The sequence below is a fragment of the Canis lupus genome, chromosome 1 (genome assembly GCF_011100685.1).
Source record: "Canis lupus familiaris isolate Mischka breed German Shepherd chromosome 1, alternate assembly UU_Cfam_GSD_1.0, whole genome shotgun sequence".
Lineage (NCBI taxonomy): Eukaryota > Metazoa > Chordata > Mammalia > Carnivora > Canidae > Canis > Canis lupus.
Genome location: NC_049222.1, coordinates 5,000,652 through 5,023,191, shown reverse-complemented (window position 1 = coordinate 5,023,191; position 22,540 = coordinate 5,000,652). Strand labels below are relative to the sequence as shown.

General features: G+C 36.2%; 1 protein-coding gene across 10 annotated transcripts in view; it reads left to right on the top strand.

Annotated features, from left to right (window-relative positions):
* The window catches only part of C1H18orf63 (chromosome 1 C18orf63 homolog), a 34,373-nt gene extending 13,536 nt beyond the window's left edge, over positions 1-20,837 (top strand). For 7 of the 10 annotated variants that reach the window (XM_038525781.1, XM_038525780.1, XM_038525775.1 and 4 more), the window contains 8 exons: positions 39-134; positions 4,836-4,945; positions 5,778-5,874; positions 5,987-6,072; positions 7,473-7,656; positions 15,774-16,790; positions 16,970-17,059; positions 18,130-20,837. In XM_038525781.1, the coding sequence (XP_038381709.1) occupies positions 39-134; positions 4,836-4,945; positions 5,778-5,874; positions 5,987-6,072; positions 7,473-7,656; positions 15,774-16,790; positions 16,970-17,026 (1,647 nt within the window). In that variant the 3' untranslated portion in view covers positions 17,027-17,059; positions 18,130-20,837. The remainder of the gene's footprint in view (positions 1-38; positions 135-4,835; positions 4,946-5,777; positions 5,875-5,986; positions 6,073-7,472; positions 7,657-15,773; positions 16,791-16,969; positions 17,060-18,129) is intronic. The other 3 variants (XM_038525774.1, XM_038525778.1, XM_038525773.1) reach the window with 2 other exon arrangements.
* The last annotated feature ends 1,703 nt before the right edge of the window (positions 20,838-22,540 follow it).

Genomic DNA, 22,540 nt, shown 5'->3' with positions numbered 1-22,540 from the left:
AAGGCCTATAGAGATGAGAATACCATCTTTATTACTAGGATGAGAACATAATTTATGATCCCAAATGGATACTTCTGAGAATGAAAGGGAAACTAACCTACTGGGATACTGGCCCAACATACATAAACTGGAGGGTATGTTAAAAATAAAATCAGATCAATTAAAATTGTATTTTTGGAGTTTATTGTACATAGAAGAATAGTCTGTGAACCAAGAGTCTTCAAACCAACAGTGTTATGAAACTCAGAAGGGTGTTGTTGCAGGACAGCTTATGTAATGAATACGTGGGAGCTATTTTATCTTTATAATGATTGGTTATAGTAATGGGGTTTTCCAAATGACAGGGGATTAGTTAAAAGCGATTATCTTACTCCATTTTGGAAAACAATATAAGTTTTATGATTTTTAGACGCATTTACAAGAAGTAATTGAAGTTAAATTTCATTTGTGTTACAGAATGAGCTAGATTAGGTTTTATTTATGTGGCTTGGCTGGTTTTGTCTGCCTAAGGAATGTTCAAGTTTAGTCTCCCATTTTATTATTTTAATAGATAAATGGTCATCCTGTTCATTGTTAGAAAAAAAGTTATTAGAGAATGTGGCCTATCTGAACCCTAGAATTAGGTAGATTCCCTGCCTACCTGTGGGAGTAATAAACCCCCAGGCTCTCTTAAGAGTTCAGGCACGATTCCCAGTATGACAATTCAGTGTACTACTTCGTGCCAACAGACCAGTTCCCAAGAGGAAGGGAAAGGAACTGTCCCAGTTTTACCAACCAGATAAGTCACCTGATCTGCCTAGGGAGGAATGAATGGAAGGGCAGAGAGACATCAGGAATATGTATTAGAACTTTCTCAGCATGGAAGCGAACATCAGAAATGGGGAAGATGCACCCCTCTCTTCTGCTCAAGATTATATGCTCAATACACACTTTTTCTGTTCATTTATTTTATGTTTTTTATTTATTTTTTATTGGAGTTCAACTTGCCAACATATAGCATAACACCCAGTGCTCATCCTATCAAGTGCCCCCCTCAGTGCCCGTCATCCAGTCACCCCCACCCCCCCCCACGCCCTTTCCACCACCCCTTGTTCGTTTCCCAGAGTTAGGAGTCTCTCATGTTTGTTTTGTTTTGTTTTGTTTTGTTTAATTTTATTTATTTATGATAGTCACACACAGAGAGAGAGAGAGAGGCAGAGACATAGGCAGAGGGAGAAGCAGGCTCCATGCATCGGGAGCCCAACGTGGGATTCGATCCCGGGTCTCCAGGATCGCGCCCTGGGCCAAAGGCAGGCGCTAAACCACTGCGCCACCCAGGGATCCCCGAGTCTCTCATGTTCTGTCTCCCTCTCAGATCTTTCCCACTCATTTTTTCTCCTTTCCCCTTTATTCCCTTTCAGTATTTTTTATATTCCCCCAAATGAGTGAGACTGTATAATGTTTGTACTTCTCCGATTGACTTATTTCACTCAGCATAATACCCTCCAGTTCCATCCATGTCGAAGCAAATGGTGGGTATTTGTCGTTTCTGATGGCTGAGTAATATTCCATTGTACACATAGACCACATCTTCTTTATCCATTTATCTTTCGATGGACACCAAGGCTCCTTCCACAGTTTGGCTATTGTGGACATTGCTGCTAGAAACATCGGGGTGCAGGTGTCCCGGCGTTTCACTGCATCTGTATCTTTGGGGTAAATCCCCAGCAGTGCAATTGCTGGGTCGTAGGGCAGATCTATTTTTAACTCTTTGAGGAACCTCCACACAGTTTTCCAGAGTGGCTGCACCAGTTCACATTCCCACCAACAGTGCAAGAGGGTTCCCCTTTCTCCGCATCCTCTCCAACATTTGTGGTTTCCTGCCTTGTTAATTTTCCCCATTCTCACTGGTGTGAGGTGGTATCTCATTGTGGTTTTGATTTGTATTTCCCTGATGGCAAGTGAGCATTTTCTCATGTGCTTGTTGGCCATGTCTATGTCTTCCTCTGTGAGATTTCTCTTCATATCTTTTGCCCATTTCATGATTGGATTGTTTGTTTCTTTGGTGTTGAGTTTAATAAGTTCTTTATAGATCTTGGAAACTAGCCCTTTATCTGATAGGTCATTTGCAAATATCTTCTCCCATTCTGTAGGTTGTCTTTTAGTTTTGTTGACTGTATCCTTTGCTGTGCAAAAGCTTCTTATCTTGATGAAGTCCCAATAGTTCATTTTTGCTTTTGTTTCTTTTGCCTTCGTGGAGGTATCTTGCAAGAAGTTACTGTGGCCGAGTTCAAAAAGGGTGTTGCCTGTGTTCTTCTCTAGGATTTTGATGGAATCTTGTATCACATTTAGATCTTTCATCCATTTTGAGTTTATCTTTGTGTATGGTGTAAGATAATGGTCTAGTTTCATTCTTCTGCATGTGGATGACCAATTTTCCCAGCACCATTTATTGAAGAGACTGTCTTTTTTCTAGTGGATAGTCTTTCCTGCTTTGTTCAATATTAGTTGACCATAAAGTTGAGGGTCCACTTCTGGATTCTCTATTCTGTTCCATTGATCTATGTATCTATTTTTGTGCCAGTACCATACTGTCTTGATGACCACAGCTTTGTAGTACAACCCGAAATCTGGCATCGTGATGCCCCCAGCTATGGTTTTCTTTTTTAATATTCCCCTGGCTATTCGGGGTCTTTTCTGATTCCACACAAATCTTAAGATAATTTGTTCCAACTCTCTGAAGAAAAGTCCATTTTGATATTTTGGTATTTTGATAGGAATTGCATTAAATGCGTAAATTGCCCTGGGTAGCATTGACATTTTCACAATATTAATTCTTCCAATCCAATGGAATATTTTTCCATCTCTTTGTGTCTTCCTCAATTTCTTTCAGAAGTGTTCTGTAGTTGATTCCCTAAATTATAATTGATATCAGCTCCTCTAAATCTCACTTTACCTAAATTTTTGATTCGGCAATTTTCATGTTCTGACTCTTGTAAAAATTAGTTTCATAAATGTTTCTGTTCCTATTAAGTTTTGTCATCTCTTTGAGAGTCTAGGTTTTGTCTTATTTTTGTTCTCTAGTATCTCAACATTGCCTGGAGCAAATAAAATCCAAATTCCTTTAGCTTGGCATTATAAGGAAGAAGTGATATTTCCTGAGTACCCTGTTAGTGCAGGTCTATTCAGAAAAGGACACATTTTAAGTATTTATTAAATAAATGTAAGAGGTTAACTGTCTCTTGGAGGCGTATCGTGAACACTTGAATAGCCAGTCTTCAGAAATACCCAGGTTGAGAAAAGCTGATATAGACTTTAAGGGCTGGTACCATGGAGATCTCTGCAGCAATTTGCTTTAGTCTCTGAATAGTGTTGAAAATAGCCAGAAGGATATAAACTAAAGCTATGTAAGTGGGTGTATAAGAGAACTCATAAACTTTTGAACAGTTGGACATAAAACCTACCCTCTCTGAATTCAATCTTTGGTTGTTTTCTCTCAAATAATATATTTATTCACCTGCAGTCAGTCTTTCCTGACATTCATAGCCATCCCAGCACTGAGCATCCTTTTCTTAGGTCACAGATTAGACCATTTAGCTTTTAAGCACAGTATGTCACAGGGCAAGATTTATCCTCCAGTGTACAGGACAATATGAATCCTTATTCATTCTTACTGTCTTTGTTCTCTTACCTCACAACATAACCAGCAGTTCTTATCTTTATATTTTTGCATTTATGTTTTTCTGCTGTGCTGCCTCATTTCCATTAGTCTTAATAAATGCTGTAAGATTTCAGAGAAAGATCTGTCACTGAATGTAGAGGAGATGGTTCTAGCTCTAGGCCTATAAGGCTCTTTCTTACTGGTAGAATTCAGATATATCAGAGTAAGGGCAAGTATATTATTAAAATGCTGGGCAGCCCGGGTGGCTCAGCGGTTTAACACCACCTTCAGCCCAGGACCTGATCCTGGATACCCTGGATCGAGTCCCACGTCAGGATCCCTGCATGGAGCCTGCTTCTCCCTCTGCCTGTATCTCTGCCTCTCTCTCTGTGCGTCTTTCATGAATAAATAAATAAAATCTTTAAAAAAATAAAATAAAATGCTAATGATTTGTCTAGGCAGTAAAAAGAAAAATTGGCCAGCTTAGCTGGAATTTATTGAAAAGCAGTAGAGAATGAAGTTAGAATATTATTTTCCAAAAGCTGTATGATGATAGGTTAAAAGGAGGATGAGGATTTATGAACCATTCTTTCTCATCCTAACAGTGTCCTCGTAGGACTTATCTTTGACTTGTCCTCCTTATCTTTGACTCTGTATTAAAATGCCCCACAGAGTGAGGAAACTGTAAGTAGAAAAGGATTGGTAAACTATCAGCTTAAATACCCTGTGGATAGGTCACCTGAGGACCAGAGGAAAAGCATTCCAGAAGATAGAAAAGGGATACATGAGAGTATCAGCTCTCTGCAATCATTCCCGAAGACAAACTAGAGGGACAACTCCCTAACTCATTCTCTAGTTTTTTAAAAAAAAAATTAAGATACTATTCTTACAAAATGTAAATACCTTGCTTTAGAAGGAATTCAACTTCCTATAAATTAACATAATTAAAAAATTGAAAGCCAGTTGAAATAAGTAGAAGATAGAGGTTTGGGGTTGGAAAATGAGAGAAGGCATGAAATACTTGATATGTTGTATAGAGAGAAGTAGGAAGAGCTGAAACATCAAATACATTATGTAAAGTATTATGCACCTCTAAACTAAGCCTTTAAAATTACTCTGTAATTGTGTATGTGTTTCTTCTTGTTTGACAAATTCTTTTGAGGAGTTATGCATTAAATCTTATTTCTATTTAAAGCTAAGAGAATTTGGTATTTCCCAGAGTATTATAAAGGATTTTGATACTAACAACAATGCTGTCATTGAAGGACATTCAATTTTAAACAACTGGTGCTACGTTTTGCCAAGGTGAGATTTCAGTTTGTAGCATCTGAGGTAGGTCCAAGATATAGTAGTTCTCTCATTTTGCTTCAGCATCAGTGTGTACAAAAGTATAAAGGAATTTTTGAAACTGAATTTTTGAACGTGATTTGTAACTTAAAGGTCATACAGAAGCCATCAATTTCCTGTATTAAATTACTAAAACAATTTTATTATACCCTTATATTTTCATTAAATATAGTTTTTAAAAAACTAAAATTTCCAGATATCTAATTATGAAATTACAACTATTATAGTAATATCAGTAAAACCTTATAAACGCTACATATAATTAATGATTCTTTATCATTTGATAGGAGCTGTTTTAAGTTTGCACTGTCTTTAGGGGAAAATGGCTTGTTATTAATATAAATAGGACTATTGGGCTGAAATTTTAACCTGCTTAGGAAAAAGAACTTTAATTAACTAACAGAATATACATAATAATTTAATCATCAAAGCAGGGAAGAGGTAGATAGGGAACATAGATTTGACTCTGATTCATTTAATACTTAACAGACTTTTCCCTAAAATCTGACAGTTACCAGGCATACTTCTGTGTGGCAACACTTAATAAACGTTTTTTGTTGTTGTTGTTGTTTATAACTGGCACATTGTTTACATTAATTCAATTTAGTTTTTTCTAACAATTCTGGTTCTGATTTAATACAATGGTGTACTTGGAACTAGTAGCAAATGATTAGTTTATTATGTAAAGAAGGCTGCTAAATCTTTTTGAGTATTTTTTAAATTAAATTACATAGTTAAATTATATCCAAACACTGGCTCATAATACTTTATCAACTCCTATTTTTCTTAGTATGAAAAGGGGACAAATAATAAGTATTCTTCACACCACACCCCCTGACTGTCCTTTTCACTCATATGAAGATTTCCGGATGCACTGGGATGACTTGGTAAGAAATAGAAATGTGTATTATGGTAGGAACTATTTAATTTTGCTTCATATAATTTAATCTTAGTTTAGCTTTCTCTCAAAAGAACTTCATCTTTGTTCCTAATTTTTAGTATGGCTATAAACTTCCAGAAGATTGTGGAAATACTAAAATTTACTGCAGCATCTACTTCAAAATGATAGGAGAAAGAATCTTCACGTATCCTTTTACACACTACTTATAACAGAAGCCCCCTGCCAGCTTCATGATCCATCCTTACTCCTGGCTCTAGTGTTGTCATCATTTTCAACCTTATCTATGTCTGAATGAAACTGTTCCCTTCTACTCCCCCCCTCCGCGCCTGAATATTTTTTGTTTTCCTTAGAATTTTTCTATTTTTATTTGAGAAAGAACTTGATGATATTTTTTATTTTAAATTCTATTGCAACAATTTAGGTAACAAAAGGAACTTTAGATAGAAAAATGTTTACAGGATTTCTAGTAGACAGTAAAATAGTCCTATGATTCTCCTTAGCCAAGGGCTCCCTCCAGTGGTATTTTGGATATTATTGAAAGGGTAAAATTAAAAGAATTAGTCTTTAACAAAGATTTTTCTCTTTGGAAGATTATTTAATTTTACAGGCAAAATTTAGAGGATCTGACTTGCACTTAATGCTCCCCAATGCTTTAAGAAAATATCTGTCTTAACATTATTTTAAATAATTTAATAATAATTTAAAGTATTCAGGTGAAACTCTTCAATTGTAATCAGTATTGATTTCACATTCCAGTCTCTGTATTATGACCTGCTGGAGTTTCAAATTGGAAGAAGAGCCATAATGTTCTCTTTCTGCATTTTACACTTCCTAACCCAAAACTTAATATAAAATTGATGTTGACAGGGATTAAATACTCCCTTTCATTAGAGGCAAAGACATTATTATTCCAAGTCGTCAAGAGTATTTTTCATCAGAAAGAAGCAACTGCTCTTCTCAAAGAATTGCTTTTGGAGCTTGAATACACTGTGTGTTGTTTCTTTGTACTGAATTTTTACAGCTTTTGGAGATGCAACCTCTTTATTGTTTTCTATAAACACTTATTTTTGTAACCTCTTAAGGTCATAGTATCTTTCTTATAAATCATTTTCATAATATCTTAGTCTGCCAGTCTATATAGAAAGATCTGTAATAACAACACAATGAGCAGTATTGATACTGAGTGTTAAAATAGAATGAATTAAGACCCTGTGATAAAACATACTTTTAGCTTTGGAAAATATGAAATAAGCAATATATGAAATAGGATTTAGTTATGTGTGTCTTTTTAACAGTTAATATTGTAATACTTTTTTAATTCCATAGACATTGCTATCTCTTGGGGCTCCTGGGTAGAGTAGTCGGTTAAGTGTCTGACTCCTGGTTTCGGTTCAGATCTGTGTCATGAGATCAAGCCCTGTGTCAGGCTCTGCACTCAGCAGAGTCTGCTTGAGATTCTTCCTCCCTCTGATCCTCTGGTTCATGTGCTCTCTCTCTTTCTGTAAAATAAATAAATAAATCTTTTTTAAAAATTGCATCTCTTTAGTACAAAAAAATGTTCTACTATTCTTTAACAGTGTTCAGATACCCTCTCAGCTGCATCAGAAGTCAGCCCATTCAGTTCTTTCCAAGAGTAGATTTGGAAGGTGTGTTGAAAAGTTTCCTTTCAGACTTAAAATCTAAATTGCCTCAGATATGTGGCTTTCCCATAAAGATGACAACTAAGGCATGCTACTACACACAAGAACTAATGAAACCTCATGTACAGGTAAGAGATTTCATGTCCTTCTGAGCATTCTAAGACCTAGTATGCACCTGTCTTGGATCTTTTGCTTTCTGTGAGGGGCTATCTAACCCATTGTACTAGAATTCTTTTCTGTCGGTTCAGTGTTTCCCTAATGCTATTTGTTATTGTACTTGACCATTTGTCACTGCTATTTGTTACCTTTTTTGTATTTAACATGGCATTGTAGTCATAGTTGTTTAGTGATCTAATTTATCATGAGCTCTTGGAGAGCAGAGATCATGTTCATTTTCTTATGCCAAGTACCTAGTATAAAATAGGTGTTCATTAAAAGCATTTTTCAATGAATAAATGATCTTACAGAATAGTTTGGAAACATTTGTCTCATACAAATTCAAGTTTACTTTGAACTGCAACTTCATTTGAATGTGCTTGATAAAAAAAAAAGCCTTTGTATAGTTCCATTTACAGAAATTGAATTCATTCAATAACATTTTTATTGTAAGATGATATGCTAAGTGAATTCTTATGAAAAAAAGAAGTAACAGCAATTAAGCAAAACTGATGAAGAAAATATGTTGGCCTATATTCACACTTACTAGAATAAGATTTCTTTGTCAATAGACAATAAAATTGAAAGGGAAGTTTTTGAGAAATATGAGGAATTTAAATTTTTCAACAGTGGCCTTTTTCTTATAAATGACAGTTGTGTGTTTTCATACAAGGGAAAAGCAAAAGGTTGAACAATTTGAGCAGTTTGAAATGTAATGTGAATTATATGAATATTTCTGTGTCTGCTTAATCTTTTTTCTTAACTGTGTCCTCTGTTTATTATAGTTTCCACTGCTCCAGTGATTTCAGGTTTCACATGGTATTGCCTTCCTATGGCACATGGCAGTTTTTCCAACTTCTGCTTCTGTGCTAATTGTCATTCTATGATCCTCAAATAAAATTCACCAGGGCCAGTATCTGATAGGCCCCATTCATCTTTTCAGGCGAGGCCCCCTTGTCTGTCACCAGCCAGCATGTGGATTTGGTATCCTTGAATCAAGAACACTTCGTATAAATGGTATAAAAACATGGCAGCCAATAGGCAAGGCCATTTCCTAAAAGAATGTGAGGGGCACCTGGGTGGCTCACTGGGTTAAGCATCTGACTCTTGATTTTGGCTCAGGCCATGATTCCAGAGTTGTGAGATTGAGCCACACATCAGGCTGGGCACTCAGCAAGGAGTGTGATGGAGATTCTCTCTCCCTTTCTCTTTGCTCCCCTCCCCCACCCCCTTGCGTGCACACACTCACTCGCTCTTTCTGGAATAAATACATCTCTAAATAAAAAGAAAAAAATGTGAGTGGACAAATTCCAATCGACATCTTTATGATAATGAATCTTAAAGTTTTGGCCAGACATAACATTTTTAGTAGTTATTGGCCGAGTCCAAATCTGAGGAATTTAGAAGAAAATATGTCATTACATAATTCATTTTTATTGGACATATTTATTGAATATTTATTTTTTCCAGTCCATGACTTTTATAAAGAGTGAATCTGGACAATATACTTGTGCAAATTTGCTTCTTAAATGTAAAATAATACCTAACTGGAAAATCTGGGTTTTGTATTGCTCCTAACAATAAGAATTTATCCTATTCAGTTTTATTACCTCTGTGTGCCAGCTTCTTTTATGATTTCATCATAATCCTCAAAACAGACTCTAAGAATAAAGAATTGTTTTCCCACTTTTGTAAATGAAACTGAAGCAGAGAGCATCCAAATAATTTAACCAAAGCCATATAATTAAATACATTGCAGAATTAGAACTGAAACTCAGGGGAAGATTCTCAGTCACAAAATTGGAAAAAGTTTAGATCTGTGTTTAAAAGCTCTAGCTCTAGAGCTTACTATGTGTGTAATCTTAAGCAAATTATTTGGTTTTCTTGTGCCTCAGTGTCCTTGTAAAACAGGTCATGGTAGTAGTGGTAATAATAACATTTGTCACAAATTGAGCTCTCTAGGAAGCTGACTCTGGAGTCTAGTGCAGGTGATGTTTATGAGGACTGAACTTGGAACACCTGTGGAAGGTGAGGCTAGAAGAAGGTGGGGTAAAAGAAGTCCATAGCAAAGTGGGTACCAGGTAGCTTTGGCCAATCTTCCAGGAGCTCTAAGGCTAAAACAGCCCATCATAATGATTTTACATTGTCCAAATAGCCAGGCCTTTACACCCATTCCTTCATCTGTCATTGGATTTGGGCCACCCAGGGACGGGCATGTTCTAAGGTGAGGTAGGTTTCTAGAACTAGGGAGTTCTTGCAGGGGCCAACTCCCAGCGGTGGAGGCAATAGCCCTTTTGTGAAGGGGATCTGAGTAACATGTGACCACTTCCTTTACGGTACTTCACAGGGTGTTTTGGTTTTTTGTTTTAGGATTAGATAATAACAGTCCCTTGTACTTAGTGAGCTCTCAGTAAATGTTAGTTCCTACTACTGCTATACCATGTGTAAACTATGAGATTCATGCAGTCTAAAAAGCTTAAGTTTAAAAAGTGAAAAATAGATTGATCAGACTATTTGTTAAAACTCAACTGACTTTTAAAAAAATTAGGAATGCTTAACCAAACTATTTTTATTTTTTTAATTGATAGAAATCCTCAAAGGTACATAAAAGAAATTAGTATAACAAACTCTCATATGCCTATCATCTAGTGCTTCTTTGACATAGTTTTAGGTGAGGAGTATACTGGAGTATTTTCAAAGAAACCCAAGATATGATGTTATTTCATCTGTAAAGACTTTAGTATGCATCTCTGACAGGAGCCTTTAAAAACATTATTTGCAATAATTCTTAATATCTAATACCAGTTCATATTCTAATTCCCTATATATCTTAAAGATTTAGGAACTTTGTTTAAATCGTAATCTAAGCACAGTCCATGTATTTTCTTTTTTTTTTAATTATTTTATCTTTTTTAAAAAATTTTTTTGAAGATTTTATTTATTTATAGAGACAGAGAGAGAGAGAGAGAGAGAGGTAGAGACACAGGCAGAGGGAAAAGCAGGCTCCATGCAGGGAACCCAATATGGGACTCAATCCCAAGTCTCCAGGATCACACCCCCCGGGCTGAAAGGCAGCGCTAAACTGCTGCGCCACCGGGGCTGCCCCAGTCCATGTATTTTTATTTGATTGTCCTCTTAGGTCTCTTTTATAACAGTCTAAACCCCCTTCCCTTTTTATTTATGCTAGTTATTTGCTAGAAAAACTGGACCATTTGCCCTAGAGAATGTCCCATATTCTATATCTGACTGTGGCTTTATGTCATTTGAAGTTAACATATTCTAAACCTTCTATTTCCTACAAACCTGTGGTTAGATCTAAGCTTAACTGAATTCTGGTTCAACTTTAATCAAGAAACATTCAGGTGCCATAATACACAGAACCAGATTTTAATAGGTAAAACACATTTGATCAGTCATTTTGGTCAATCCTCAAGTTTCTTTTAATCATTACCTTAATTCTAGGACTCCATTAAATGACATTCATTCATATCTAAGTATCAGTTAAGGCTCTTGCTTTTCCTCCACAATTTATGTTAATGTACTCCAAGTTATGTAAGTTGTTTGTGAAGGCCTAGAAATTAAAAGTTAACTTAGCCACATTTGTCAGTGACACCTGGCAGAATAATGGTAATAATGTAGTAAAATATGAGATATTTGTTGAGTTATGACTTCATAAAGCTTTGGTTTGTTGACCATTTAAGTATTTCAAGTTCTATGAATTATTTATGATCTCACCTGCTGTTCTTTCTGTAGTCTTTTTATAAATTTTGAATATAAACTTGGAAGTTTCACCCTTTGGGCTATCTACTATATTTTAGAAATTGAAAGAATGAGTAAATAATACATCAACAGGCTATGGGGGCAAAACAGGCTTTTGGAAGTTATTTTCATCCAATGTATGTTTCTGAAACAGATGGTGATGAAACTGTGTGAACATAAACATATTTAGACACATTCTATGTAAGTTTTATGTCAGAATGCAAGTAATTCTGTTCTCATATGAATCTACCTAGAATGAGTTTTTCTTCTGGAATTTCAAGTAGTAGGTATATTTAAAAGTTACTACAGTTTATAAAATGCAGGGGTCAAAAATGGCTTAATTCTTGAATGCTTTTCTCATGCAATGGAAAAAAAATCTCTCTAAATATATTGAGATGACCTAGTCCCTTCTAATAAAACATCTCTTTGAGGTGGAATTTCATTCAAATTAATGAATTGTTCTCCCCATGATAGCGTATATGTACAGGAAAAGGCAGTGTAGGGTGAGGGCATTTGGTGTATTTGCCTAATATGGTCCAGGAGAATGAGTACCCTAAGCTGTTTCTGGTCACCTATAGAGATGGTGAGCTTGATACTTGGCTTCTGCTAACTCTGCAACTGAAAAACCAGAGGCATTCATAATTGAACTTTTTAGCAGGAACTGCAGAAGTGCAGCTTTCACTTACTTCTTCCTTCCAAATAATGAATGAGTGTTTCTGATTCCTTGATTCTAAAATGCATCCTGAACCCTAACTGCAAAGGAGAAAATGTCCATTTTATTTTCCAGACACCAGTTTAGAAAGTAACACTAGACAGAGAGGGTAGAATGAATGTTGCTCTCCAGTCCACCAATATCCATCAGAGATTCACAGCTGAGTAATGCAGGGGAGAGGGAGGCATTTGTTTCTTGACCTGGATTGGTCTAATGTTGGTGGTCTCTGTTCATGTGGTATCTTGGTGAAGATTATTTATAAGGTTTTCTTCTAGCTACCTTATTCAGAGAGTCTTCAGAAGAACAACCGCATCACCTCTTTATTGTCTTCAGAAGTACATGTCAAGCCCTGTCAAGCCCTGTTATGGATTGAATTGTGTCCTCCTTGCCCCATATTCATGTATTGAAGTCCTCACTCCCAGTATGTCAGGATTTGACTTTGTTTGAAACAGGATCATTGCATTTATAATTAAGATCAGGTTATACTGGAATAGAGTGGGCCTCTAATCCAGTATGACTGATATTGTTATATAAAGGAGAAATTTGGGGACAGATACATGTGCAGGGAGACCATCATGTGAATATGAAAATGACCATCTAACTACAAGCCAAGAGGAGAGGCTTGAAACAGATACTTTCTTCATGGCCCCAACCCTAACACCACCTTGATTTCAGACTTTTAGCCTCCAGAACTTTGAGGCAATACATTTCTGTTGCTTAAGCCCCTCAGTTACAGTGCTTGTTACAGTAGCCCTATCAAACTAAGATAAACTAAGATAAACTTTTTGATACATGTTTTTTTCATTCAGGCTAGCAAATCTCTGGGGGGTTATAAGCCAGCTGTTACTCATTAGTCAGCCTCTCTGCCCTTTACTCAGGGTCATGAAACCTGGCTGGGTCTTCTGTGCCCTCCCTCTGAAAATTATGGGGAAGTAAAGAAAGGTGTCTCCTTGCTCGACTGACACGAATAAACCTCCAACTTAAGAAATCTACAGACAAGAGGTGAGCCCTGCTCATCTATTTTCAGCATCAACTCAATCCTCATCCAAGATTTTTCTTGGAGTCTTCCCACTTCCCCAGAGAATAGCCGGTGTGGGAGAAGGAATATTGTTCTCTATGGTGACTTTGAATTATGTCAACTTAAGTATGATAGAAGTACATTTTTCTGAATTCCTTTCTCTACATAGTTCTGGCTTAGGGTGGCATGTGATTGGAAATGTAAAAGTGAAGCAAGACTGTATTTACACTTGGAAGGTCTGTGTTAAGCCTGTGTGATAACTCAGACCCACAGGGATATGCTGTGGCACCTTTTTAGTTGGTGTGGAGTAGGCATTAGGTCATGGTTCCTTCATCTCCTGCCATATGTCCTCTTTAAGCCTTCCTAAAGCCTATATCAGGTTTTTGTGTAGCTTCAGCCCTTTAGTAGGCCAACCATACTGTGACATTGGAGGCTTGAGGGTGATAAGAGATGACATGGGTTCTGGCTAGACACAGCATGCTTTCTGATGCGTACTCCATTTTTCAAGATGGTCACAAGATTGTCTATCCACATGCCCTTATGATCAGTGGCAACACTTATGCTATTACGAGGTTGGGGGTGCGTAGACTGTGTTCCCTCCTGTGTCTGGGCAGGACTGTGACAGAGGTGATGCTGCCTGACTTCCAAGGCTAGGTCAAGTGGAAGCTGTCTCCCTCAGGACACTTGCTCTGGGATCCCAGACCACATGATGGGGTTGCCTGAAGTCCAGTTTACAGCTAGCATCTAGCATCATATGAGTGAGGAAGTGACAACCATCCCAGAGTCCCTCTCACTGCAAATCCCTGAGAGACTCTGAATTAAGCCAAGTCAGCTCCCAGAATCATGAGACAGGAGACCTAATTATTGTTTAGAACCACCAAATTTTAGTTATTCTGCTTAATAACTGGATCACTCACTTTTTCTTTGCTTATTTACAACTCTTATCCCCCAAAACTCTCTACTACTCTTCTCTTAACTCCACTCAACAACTAGGCCACCAGCAGTAGAGAAAGGAAAACGATTTGTTCTGGTTTGCACATTATTCCTAGCATTTTTTAAAATTTTGTTTCAAGTTGTGACTCTGTGTTTGATGCCGGAAGATGAGAAAAGAACTCCCTATCTCATGTTTCAGATTATTGTCACATGTCACTTTTTTCCAGGTTCTGGGACTCGACAGATATGTATTTTTAAAAACTATAAACACTTCCCATTGACAGGTGAATGGATCAACAAAATGTGGGATTTCTATACAATGAAATATTATTCAGTCATAGAAAGAAAGGAAATTCTGACCCCTACTACAACGTGGATGAGCCTTGAAAACATGCTGAGTGAAATAAGCCATACACAAAAAGACAGATATTGTATTCTTCCACTTACACAGGATACCTAGAGGGGGAAAGTTCATAGACCCTAGAGAGTAGGATAGAGTTTCTAGAGAAATAGAGAAAACCAGAATTGTTGAGAACTACAGAGTTTATCTTTGAAATGAAGAAAATGTTGTGGAAATGATAGTGGTGATGGTTATACAGCAGGAGTACAATGAAGAATGTACTTAATGCCACTGAACTGTATATTGAAAAAAGATTAAAATGGTAATTTTATGTTTTATCTATATTATCACATTAAAAAAAAAAGACTGTAAATGCTTGGCTCTCTTCGAGCTGTCTGACAAGTCAGTCTGGCAGATTCTTGTTGAATTGCTTACCAGTTACCCACAATCTTTTAAGCAGTGAGAATACAAAATGATGGAGACACAGCCAGCCAATGCCCTATAGTCAATATCCTACTTATTCTTATTAAAGGCCTGGTATAGATGCAACCACCTCTTCCATTCATTTAGTTTCTTGGAACAAGTATTTCATAGTAACTGTGTGAATGATTTAAGAATGTGAAATATAGTGGCACCTGGGTGGCTCAGTCAGTTGAGCATCCAACTCTTGGTTTCAGCTTACGTCATGATCTCAGGATCATGACATAGTGCCCCACTTTGGGCAGTGAGGAGTCACTTGGGAGTCTCTCCCTCCTTCTGCCCCTCTGCCCCTCCTCTGCTTATGCACTCATACACTCTCTCTAAAATAAATAAGTAAAATCTTTAAAAATTGTGAAGTATATAAGAATAAATATATCATGGTTCCTACCTTCAAAGAATCTAGTATATACATAGGGGGATGGAACATGGATGCTGAAAGATAAGAATGCCACCCTTTACTTTTGTGTGTGTGTGAGAGACAAACACTGATAGCATATCCTTAAGAAGTTGAAAGGGAAAGAATGTAAAGAAGAGGGAAAGACTTTTCTGAGCGAGAGCAGCATGGACCTGTTTGGAGGACAGTAGGTAGCTAATTGTAGTTTTAATAGTTGATTTATATAGAATATATCTTCATTTTAAAATATCTTGAAAGGTTGGTATCTTAAAAAGGATGCAAACCATTAGAAGCATTCATGTTTCCTCAAGAAGACTCATTGGTTTTTTGTTTTTCTTTCCTGTTTTATGTATTATAGTGTTTATGTTCTTACTTTGAAATTTTGTATGTTATTTCTGTTCCGTTAAGAACGTTTTTTACATTTAAAAAATTTTCTAATCTCTATCTTTTCAGGAAAACAAAACCAAGGCATTTAATGTGACCACTAAACAAATGTTCAGTTCCTCTCTGACTCAGGCCCCTTCCACAAGACCTGCTCTGGCTGAGCATCTTCGATGGTGTTCAGTAGCTGTGGACCACAAGGTGGAGCTTTCAGGCAGCCATCTGAAGAAGCCTTGGGTGCCCTCAACTCTGCAGCTCCAGCAAGAAGCTGTTCAGAACAGAAAGAAAGCCCTACCTGACAAGGCACCCCAAGTACATATGGAAGTACCAAAGCCCAACAGAGGAAAGATTCAAGTTCAAGGCACAAATTTCACCTCCCAGAATAATATTGTCCCTAAATTTATACCATTTTTCAAAAATCAATCATTACAGATGAACAAAAATATCTTAGAACCTGGCAATCTAAAAAGAAAACAGCTTGTTACAGAATCTAAATTTTTTTCACTTAAAGCTGGCGTGATGCAAAATGACAAACTGAATTTAGATCCAGCTATTAAAAAAAGATCTAATCATAACATTCAGATGAATACCAGAAATTTAAATCAGAAGATTTCTAGACTTCTACAAGAAAAAAACACTGGGTCCTGTGAAAATATAAAACATCCCCCTTCTAATGGAGAATCATCAACTATGAGTTTAAATGAAAGTAAACACCTGTCTAATAGTTTACTATTTCAGATGTCAAAGAACAGGATAGGCGTAATAAACAGTGCTGTTGACTTCCAAGTGAATGGAAAAGAACATTTAACAAGCAAACATATAACACAAATTTTAGGGAAAGGCCATGAGTCAGTGAAAATAAAACAACCACACATTTTTGAATCAGATACAGAAACAGAAGATGCCCAAGTACTACAGTGGCAATCAATAAATGAAACTATAAAAGTTGGTGTAAATGACCACAAATTGATAATAAGCAAAACATCCCACAGGTCTAAAAGAAAATTGTGTCAGGAATCTTCAAAAACTTCAAAGAGATCTCATTCCAATACCATCCATTATGGACAGTCCAGTTTTTCTAGGAACAAGGTAAAAAAAAAAATCTGGGGTATTTATCATATGGTAGGCCTTTAAAGCCCCTAAATAAAGATATAAATGATTTGCCCCAGATCATCTAGAAATATAATCAAAAACAGAATGACTACCATAACACAGCTGCAAGTATATACAGTTAATTTTAACAAAGTGATTCTTCAATCTGATTACAGATACATGATGTGGACAAATCAAAAGCTCAGAAATCTCTCATCATCCCTAAAGCTTAGAACATGGATATGAAAGAAGGAAATATCCACCAGGTAACTTAGGTGATATATTTTGATTTATTTTTTTGTTAACATCATCCGTATTGGAATTGCCATTTTTAGGAATCCCCCAACCTCTTGGTAAGAAATAGCTCCTTTTAAATTCCCTGAAGCCTTATAATCAGCAAGGAAATAGGAAATACTGGGAATAGTGCAGCCCTTGGATAAGGATTGTACACAGAATCCGTTGCATATAGTAAAGGCCCCCACAGAGGGATGAGGTGAAGAGAGTCCCACTACTGGCTGTCTCCCACACTGCTCTGTGGTCTTTGCAGACTAAAAGATGGCATAGCAGTAGCAGACCATCTAAAACTGTGAGATTCTACATGTACCTTTGGGACTTTTACCCAAGATAATTAACCTTAAGTGATGTTTCATAGGTTAATCATTAAGTTAAAATTTACTCCACATTATTGCAGTCTGGCAAAAGTGAAACTTGAGATTTAGCTGATAGTGCTGAGTCCAAGGCATTGAATTTACAAACCATGCATCTGGAAATCGCATTTTATTCCATTCTGCCATCTGTTTTATTCTAAGAACAAACCTATTACGAAAATATCCACAAATATTTTTTTTGTGTTAGAATTACTGGAATATTTTCAATTTGAATTCCCTGTGAACAAACTAGAAAATATTTTCTTTTCTCTTATAAATGCTGTTTCTTTCTGTAGTAGAATTTCAGCCTGATTTCACTTAACTAAAAGGTGCTTAATTCTGTTCCTATTTTTTCAATCATATTGTGTTTCATGTAGTTTTTGACATCTTAATTTTAATGCACTCAGTAAGTGGTTGAGGAAAAATGTGTGTGCTAGAATGCCTTAATTTTTTTCATTTTAATTTTAAAAAATCTATTTCAGATTTCATAATTTTTTAGAAGTATAGCACTTTCCCACTTTGAATTTAAGACTCCTAGAAAGAATAACATAATGAGAAAAATTACAGGACATCATTATAGAAAATAACTTCTGCCAAGTATGAAGTTAATAAATACCCCTGTAAAAATTTGAGTAATACAAAATAGTTTCAAGAGAAAAAAAAACAACACCTGTAATTCTTCTTTGCAGAGATAATCACTCTGAACATGGATGGACATTTGCACGCTCTTGTGAACATGGAATCAGGCCCCACACACTGCTGTGGAACCTCCTTTAACACTTGAAAATTGTTGTTGTCATGGGTGCATAGTATTTATTCCATAGCTGGTGGGTCTACTATATTAACTGTCCCTACCGATTCACATTTTAGATCCAACTCTTCGCTGTGGTGACAATATTGTATACAGTATTGTTAGTTGAAAATACCTTTATTTTCAAAAATATCTCTATTTTTATGGAGATTTATTTGAACTTATTTTTATTATTGAAGATTTCAAGCTTTACAAAGTACAGATAATAGTGTAAAGAACCTCTAAGTATCAACAATTCAATTACTAATACTCAACTTCAACAATTACTAATATTTCATCACTCTATTTCACCTATTTCTCACAGATCCACTTTTTTACTGTACTATTTTAAAGCAAATTAAGTATCAGATTGGTCATCTATAAACACTTGAGTATAGCTCTCTACCAGGCAAGAGATAACATAATTTAAAGAAAAAAAAATGTATGTCTGTACATTCCATTTTTGGCATGTCTACAGTATCTTTACTAACTCATTAAATTTTACTTTAGTCTAACATGCAAACTGACAGGAATCCCTCGATAAACATTAAACCTATTTCACAAAGTAGCCAGCTAAAGCCTTCAATCATACAACCAAAATACTGGCATGAAGATTTATTTCTTCTGCCATACGTATGTGCTCTGTGCCAGGCAGTGGACCAAGCACTGTGCTACTGAAATGACAAAACTGCCATTGGCTGTGTAGTCTAATCTCTAGCCAGCTTATTCTGGGTTCCTGGCAAAGATGTAGGGGTTGTGTATGTACAATGAAGCAAATTCTAACAATGACGTTTTGGTCTATATTGCAAATAAATTACTGAACTTATAAAAAGAAACAAAGATTCTCACCTAATTAGTATTATTCTGGCTTTCAAACATTTTAGATGTTTAATTTGCAAAATGTGATATAATTCTTGTAAGATATTTAAAAGATTAAAAATCCTCATTAATATTCTACTGAAATAATTCTTCATTAAATTTTTAAAACCCCAGCAGAGAGCTGAGTGTAAGTTTAACTTTGATTTTTTAATGTGATTAACTGTTTTTGCTACCTCACTGAGTCATTGCAATTAAAGGCAAAAGTGAATACAAACTCTGCTTCAAAACTGTAAATATAGTTCTTGCTCTTGAAATTGCATGTGGTTAATCAATTTACCTGTATGTCTTTTATTGGAAGCATTTGTTTTTCCAGAGTATTTCTATTTTAAAATATTATTTTATAATTTTCATAGGCAAACACAACTAGTTTAAAGCCCATTTTGAATGTGCCTTGCTCATTCTAAAACTACTATGATAACTAGTAGACTGCAGTAAAAAACAAATGGTATGTCATTGTGTTTGTGAGGTGGTGATGACAATATTTGTTAAAGAAATTACTATGAATAAGGATATATTTTTGGTCACTCAGTTGTCCACAGCATGTACTTCTTGAAACCAGTCTTTCCTTTTGTTCCATACATTCCTAGCCACCTTCCTGCTACTGTCCAGTCATCATGCTTTAGTTAAAAGACTAAGCAAAATAATTAAAAAGATAAATCCACTGCTTAGTGTGTAGTATCTTCCAACTCTTTAAATAATCTTGCTAGCTCCTCCTCCACTCCATTAGTGTCTAAAACTAATTTTTAGGATAGTATTTCATTTAGATCAATGTTAATCTACATGGCAAAGCCTGCGTATTGAGGATCAGTCTATTTTCTGGTGTAAAGTAGGTTTGTTTTTCATCTTACAATATTCTAATTAAACCAAAATATATATGATATATGTGTATGCATGGTATGTATGTACATATATATGTATGTATGATATATATATGATTTACTATAGAGATACACAAGCGAATTGATTATTTACTATTTCATGTTCAGAGAAGTTACAGACTAAATTGCTGGGCTCAAACTCACTGAAGAAATTAATGAAGATTTTGGCTCATTTTAAAGATTATTATTTGAAAGCCAGGATAATTTCAAATCTAATTAGGGAAAACTAAATTATGCTATCTTGTTTAAATTTTTGGTGATTTATATGCATTGTGGACACCACCCTTACCCTGCCCTCAACTCATTCTTCACATTCCAGTTGTATGCTAGTTTTTGAATCATTACAGTTTTAAACCATAAATAATTTTGTTTGCTTTTATGCAGAACTTTAAAAGACATGGCAATATGCCAAAATTAATGCTATGAGTCATCTTCATAGAAATGTAAAAATGCTTTTCATGTACTATTTATATTTCAAATTACAGTGGTTTTTTGCTTACTATATTTGAATTTTTCTACTTTTATTTTTTATATATTACTAAAATTATACATTATTATATATTATTTTCTTTGTATTTGTTGCTTACCGTAGCAAATAGGTAAAAAAATATATAGGTTTGTCAATTACTAAGCAGTTCACTAACCAGTTTTTGCACTCTGTCAAATTTCACATCATCTAATGTTATGCTGGAACTAACAATATATTGGTGTTCACTGATAACTTAAGAATGGTCAGTATTTATAATTGTTTAAAGATGTCAGGGCCATTATTTATTGATGCTTAAAAGGTCCATGTTGTATCCTATATAGCATTTTATTTTAAATAAGAAAATAAAAGTATTCAGATAGATGTATTTTTCATGTTTTGGAGTGACTACATATAGGAATGGAAAGGCTTGGATAAATTCCAAACTATTTTACATTTATGGTTCTGTTTCTTTTTTTTTTAAGAGTTATTTATTTATTTATGATAGACATAGAGAGAGAGAGAGGCAGAGACACAGGCTCATGCTGGGAGCCCGACGTGGGACTCGATCCCGGGACTCCAGGATCGTGCCCTGGGCCAAAGGCAGGCGCTAAACAGCTGAGCCACCCAGGGATCCCCTATGGTTCTGTTTCTTTACATGCATTTGCTTCTGGACCCATGTAAACTAGTTAGATCATTATCACTTCACAGAACTTCTATTCTCAAAAGTTCCTTCATCATTTCATTTAACAGATATTTATTTAGTATCTACTCTGTGGCAAGCAGTATTGTAGATTCTTGGGATATATCAGTGAACAATGACCTTGGGATATATCAGCAAACACTGAGAGACAATAAACATGACAAATATGTAATGTATCAGCAAGTGACAAGTATATAAAAAAAATAGAAAAGTAAGGGAGACAGTTACAGTAGGCTTCCTTGAGCAAAGACAGAAGGAGATGAGCTCTCTAGGCATAAGGAACAGGCTATGTATGTTCAAGAGATATCAGGGAACCCAGAGTGGCTAGTGTAAAAAGAGCCAGAGAAGGGAGTCCAGAAGATAAGACTAATGATACTGGGCCTGTCAGCCATGGCAAAGACAGTTACTCATTTACTCTGAGTGAGATGGGTTTGGGATCAGAGGACTGGCATGGTCTGACCTGGGGTTTCAACAGGCTTATTCTGACTGCTACGTTCAGCGCAGACTGAGGCTAGAGGAGGGTGTGAGAGAAGAAACGGAGACCAGCCCAGAGGCTGTTGCAGTCATCCAGCAAAGATGAAAGTGATGTACCACCATTGCAACTACAGAGGAGATGAGTGGCTGGGCTAGGGATTGAGAGAAAGAGAGGTGCTTAGGATGACTCCATAATGTTTGGCTTGATTACATCTCACTTGAGATGAAAAGGAGCAGGCTTCAGATTTGGAGGAGGACTGGGGATGGACCGTTGTCATTTCGCAATGTGGAGGCCGTCGATGAAAACTCCATGTAGGCAAAAACCTGACTGGGTTGAAGGGAGAGGAGAATTGGAAATCTTGAGTGTAGAAATCTCTTTCAAGAAGTGTCATCACTGGAGTTCTCTGAATCCTTTTTAATTACCCTTAACAATATTATCTTTGATTATCCCCTTTCTGAGACTATATTCTCCCACAGCCTCTATAATCTTGTATCTCTGGACACATTTTCTGTTTCTTTTACTTATTGGCATTGAGTACCCAGGGACCTTGAGAGATAAAGAATAGTTACGCCAGACATTTGGGACATAAGAGCAATGAGGAAGGGCATTCCAAAAGGAAATGAGAAAAAGCATGAAGAGGTATGCATGTTTAGAAACCATGAATACTGGTATGGTTAGCATGTGCTTTGTATGGGGACCAGAATGACTGCAAACCAGGTCACGGTGGTAAAGGAGTTTGAGGCCTGGGAATGAAACCATCCAGGGTCTGTTCCAGAATCCTAATCCAGGCAGCAGAGAATAAAAAATAAGATTGCTGACAGATGTACAAGTGGCCACCAAGGAAGCTGGCTATCGATAGCACATGTTGGGTGAGGTAGGGTCAGAGGTGAAGCTGAATTTTCAATCTTG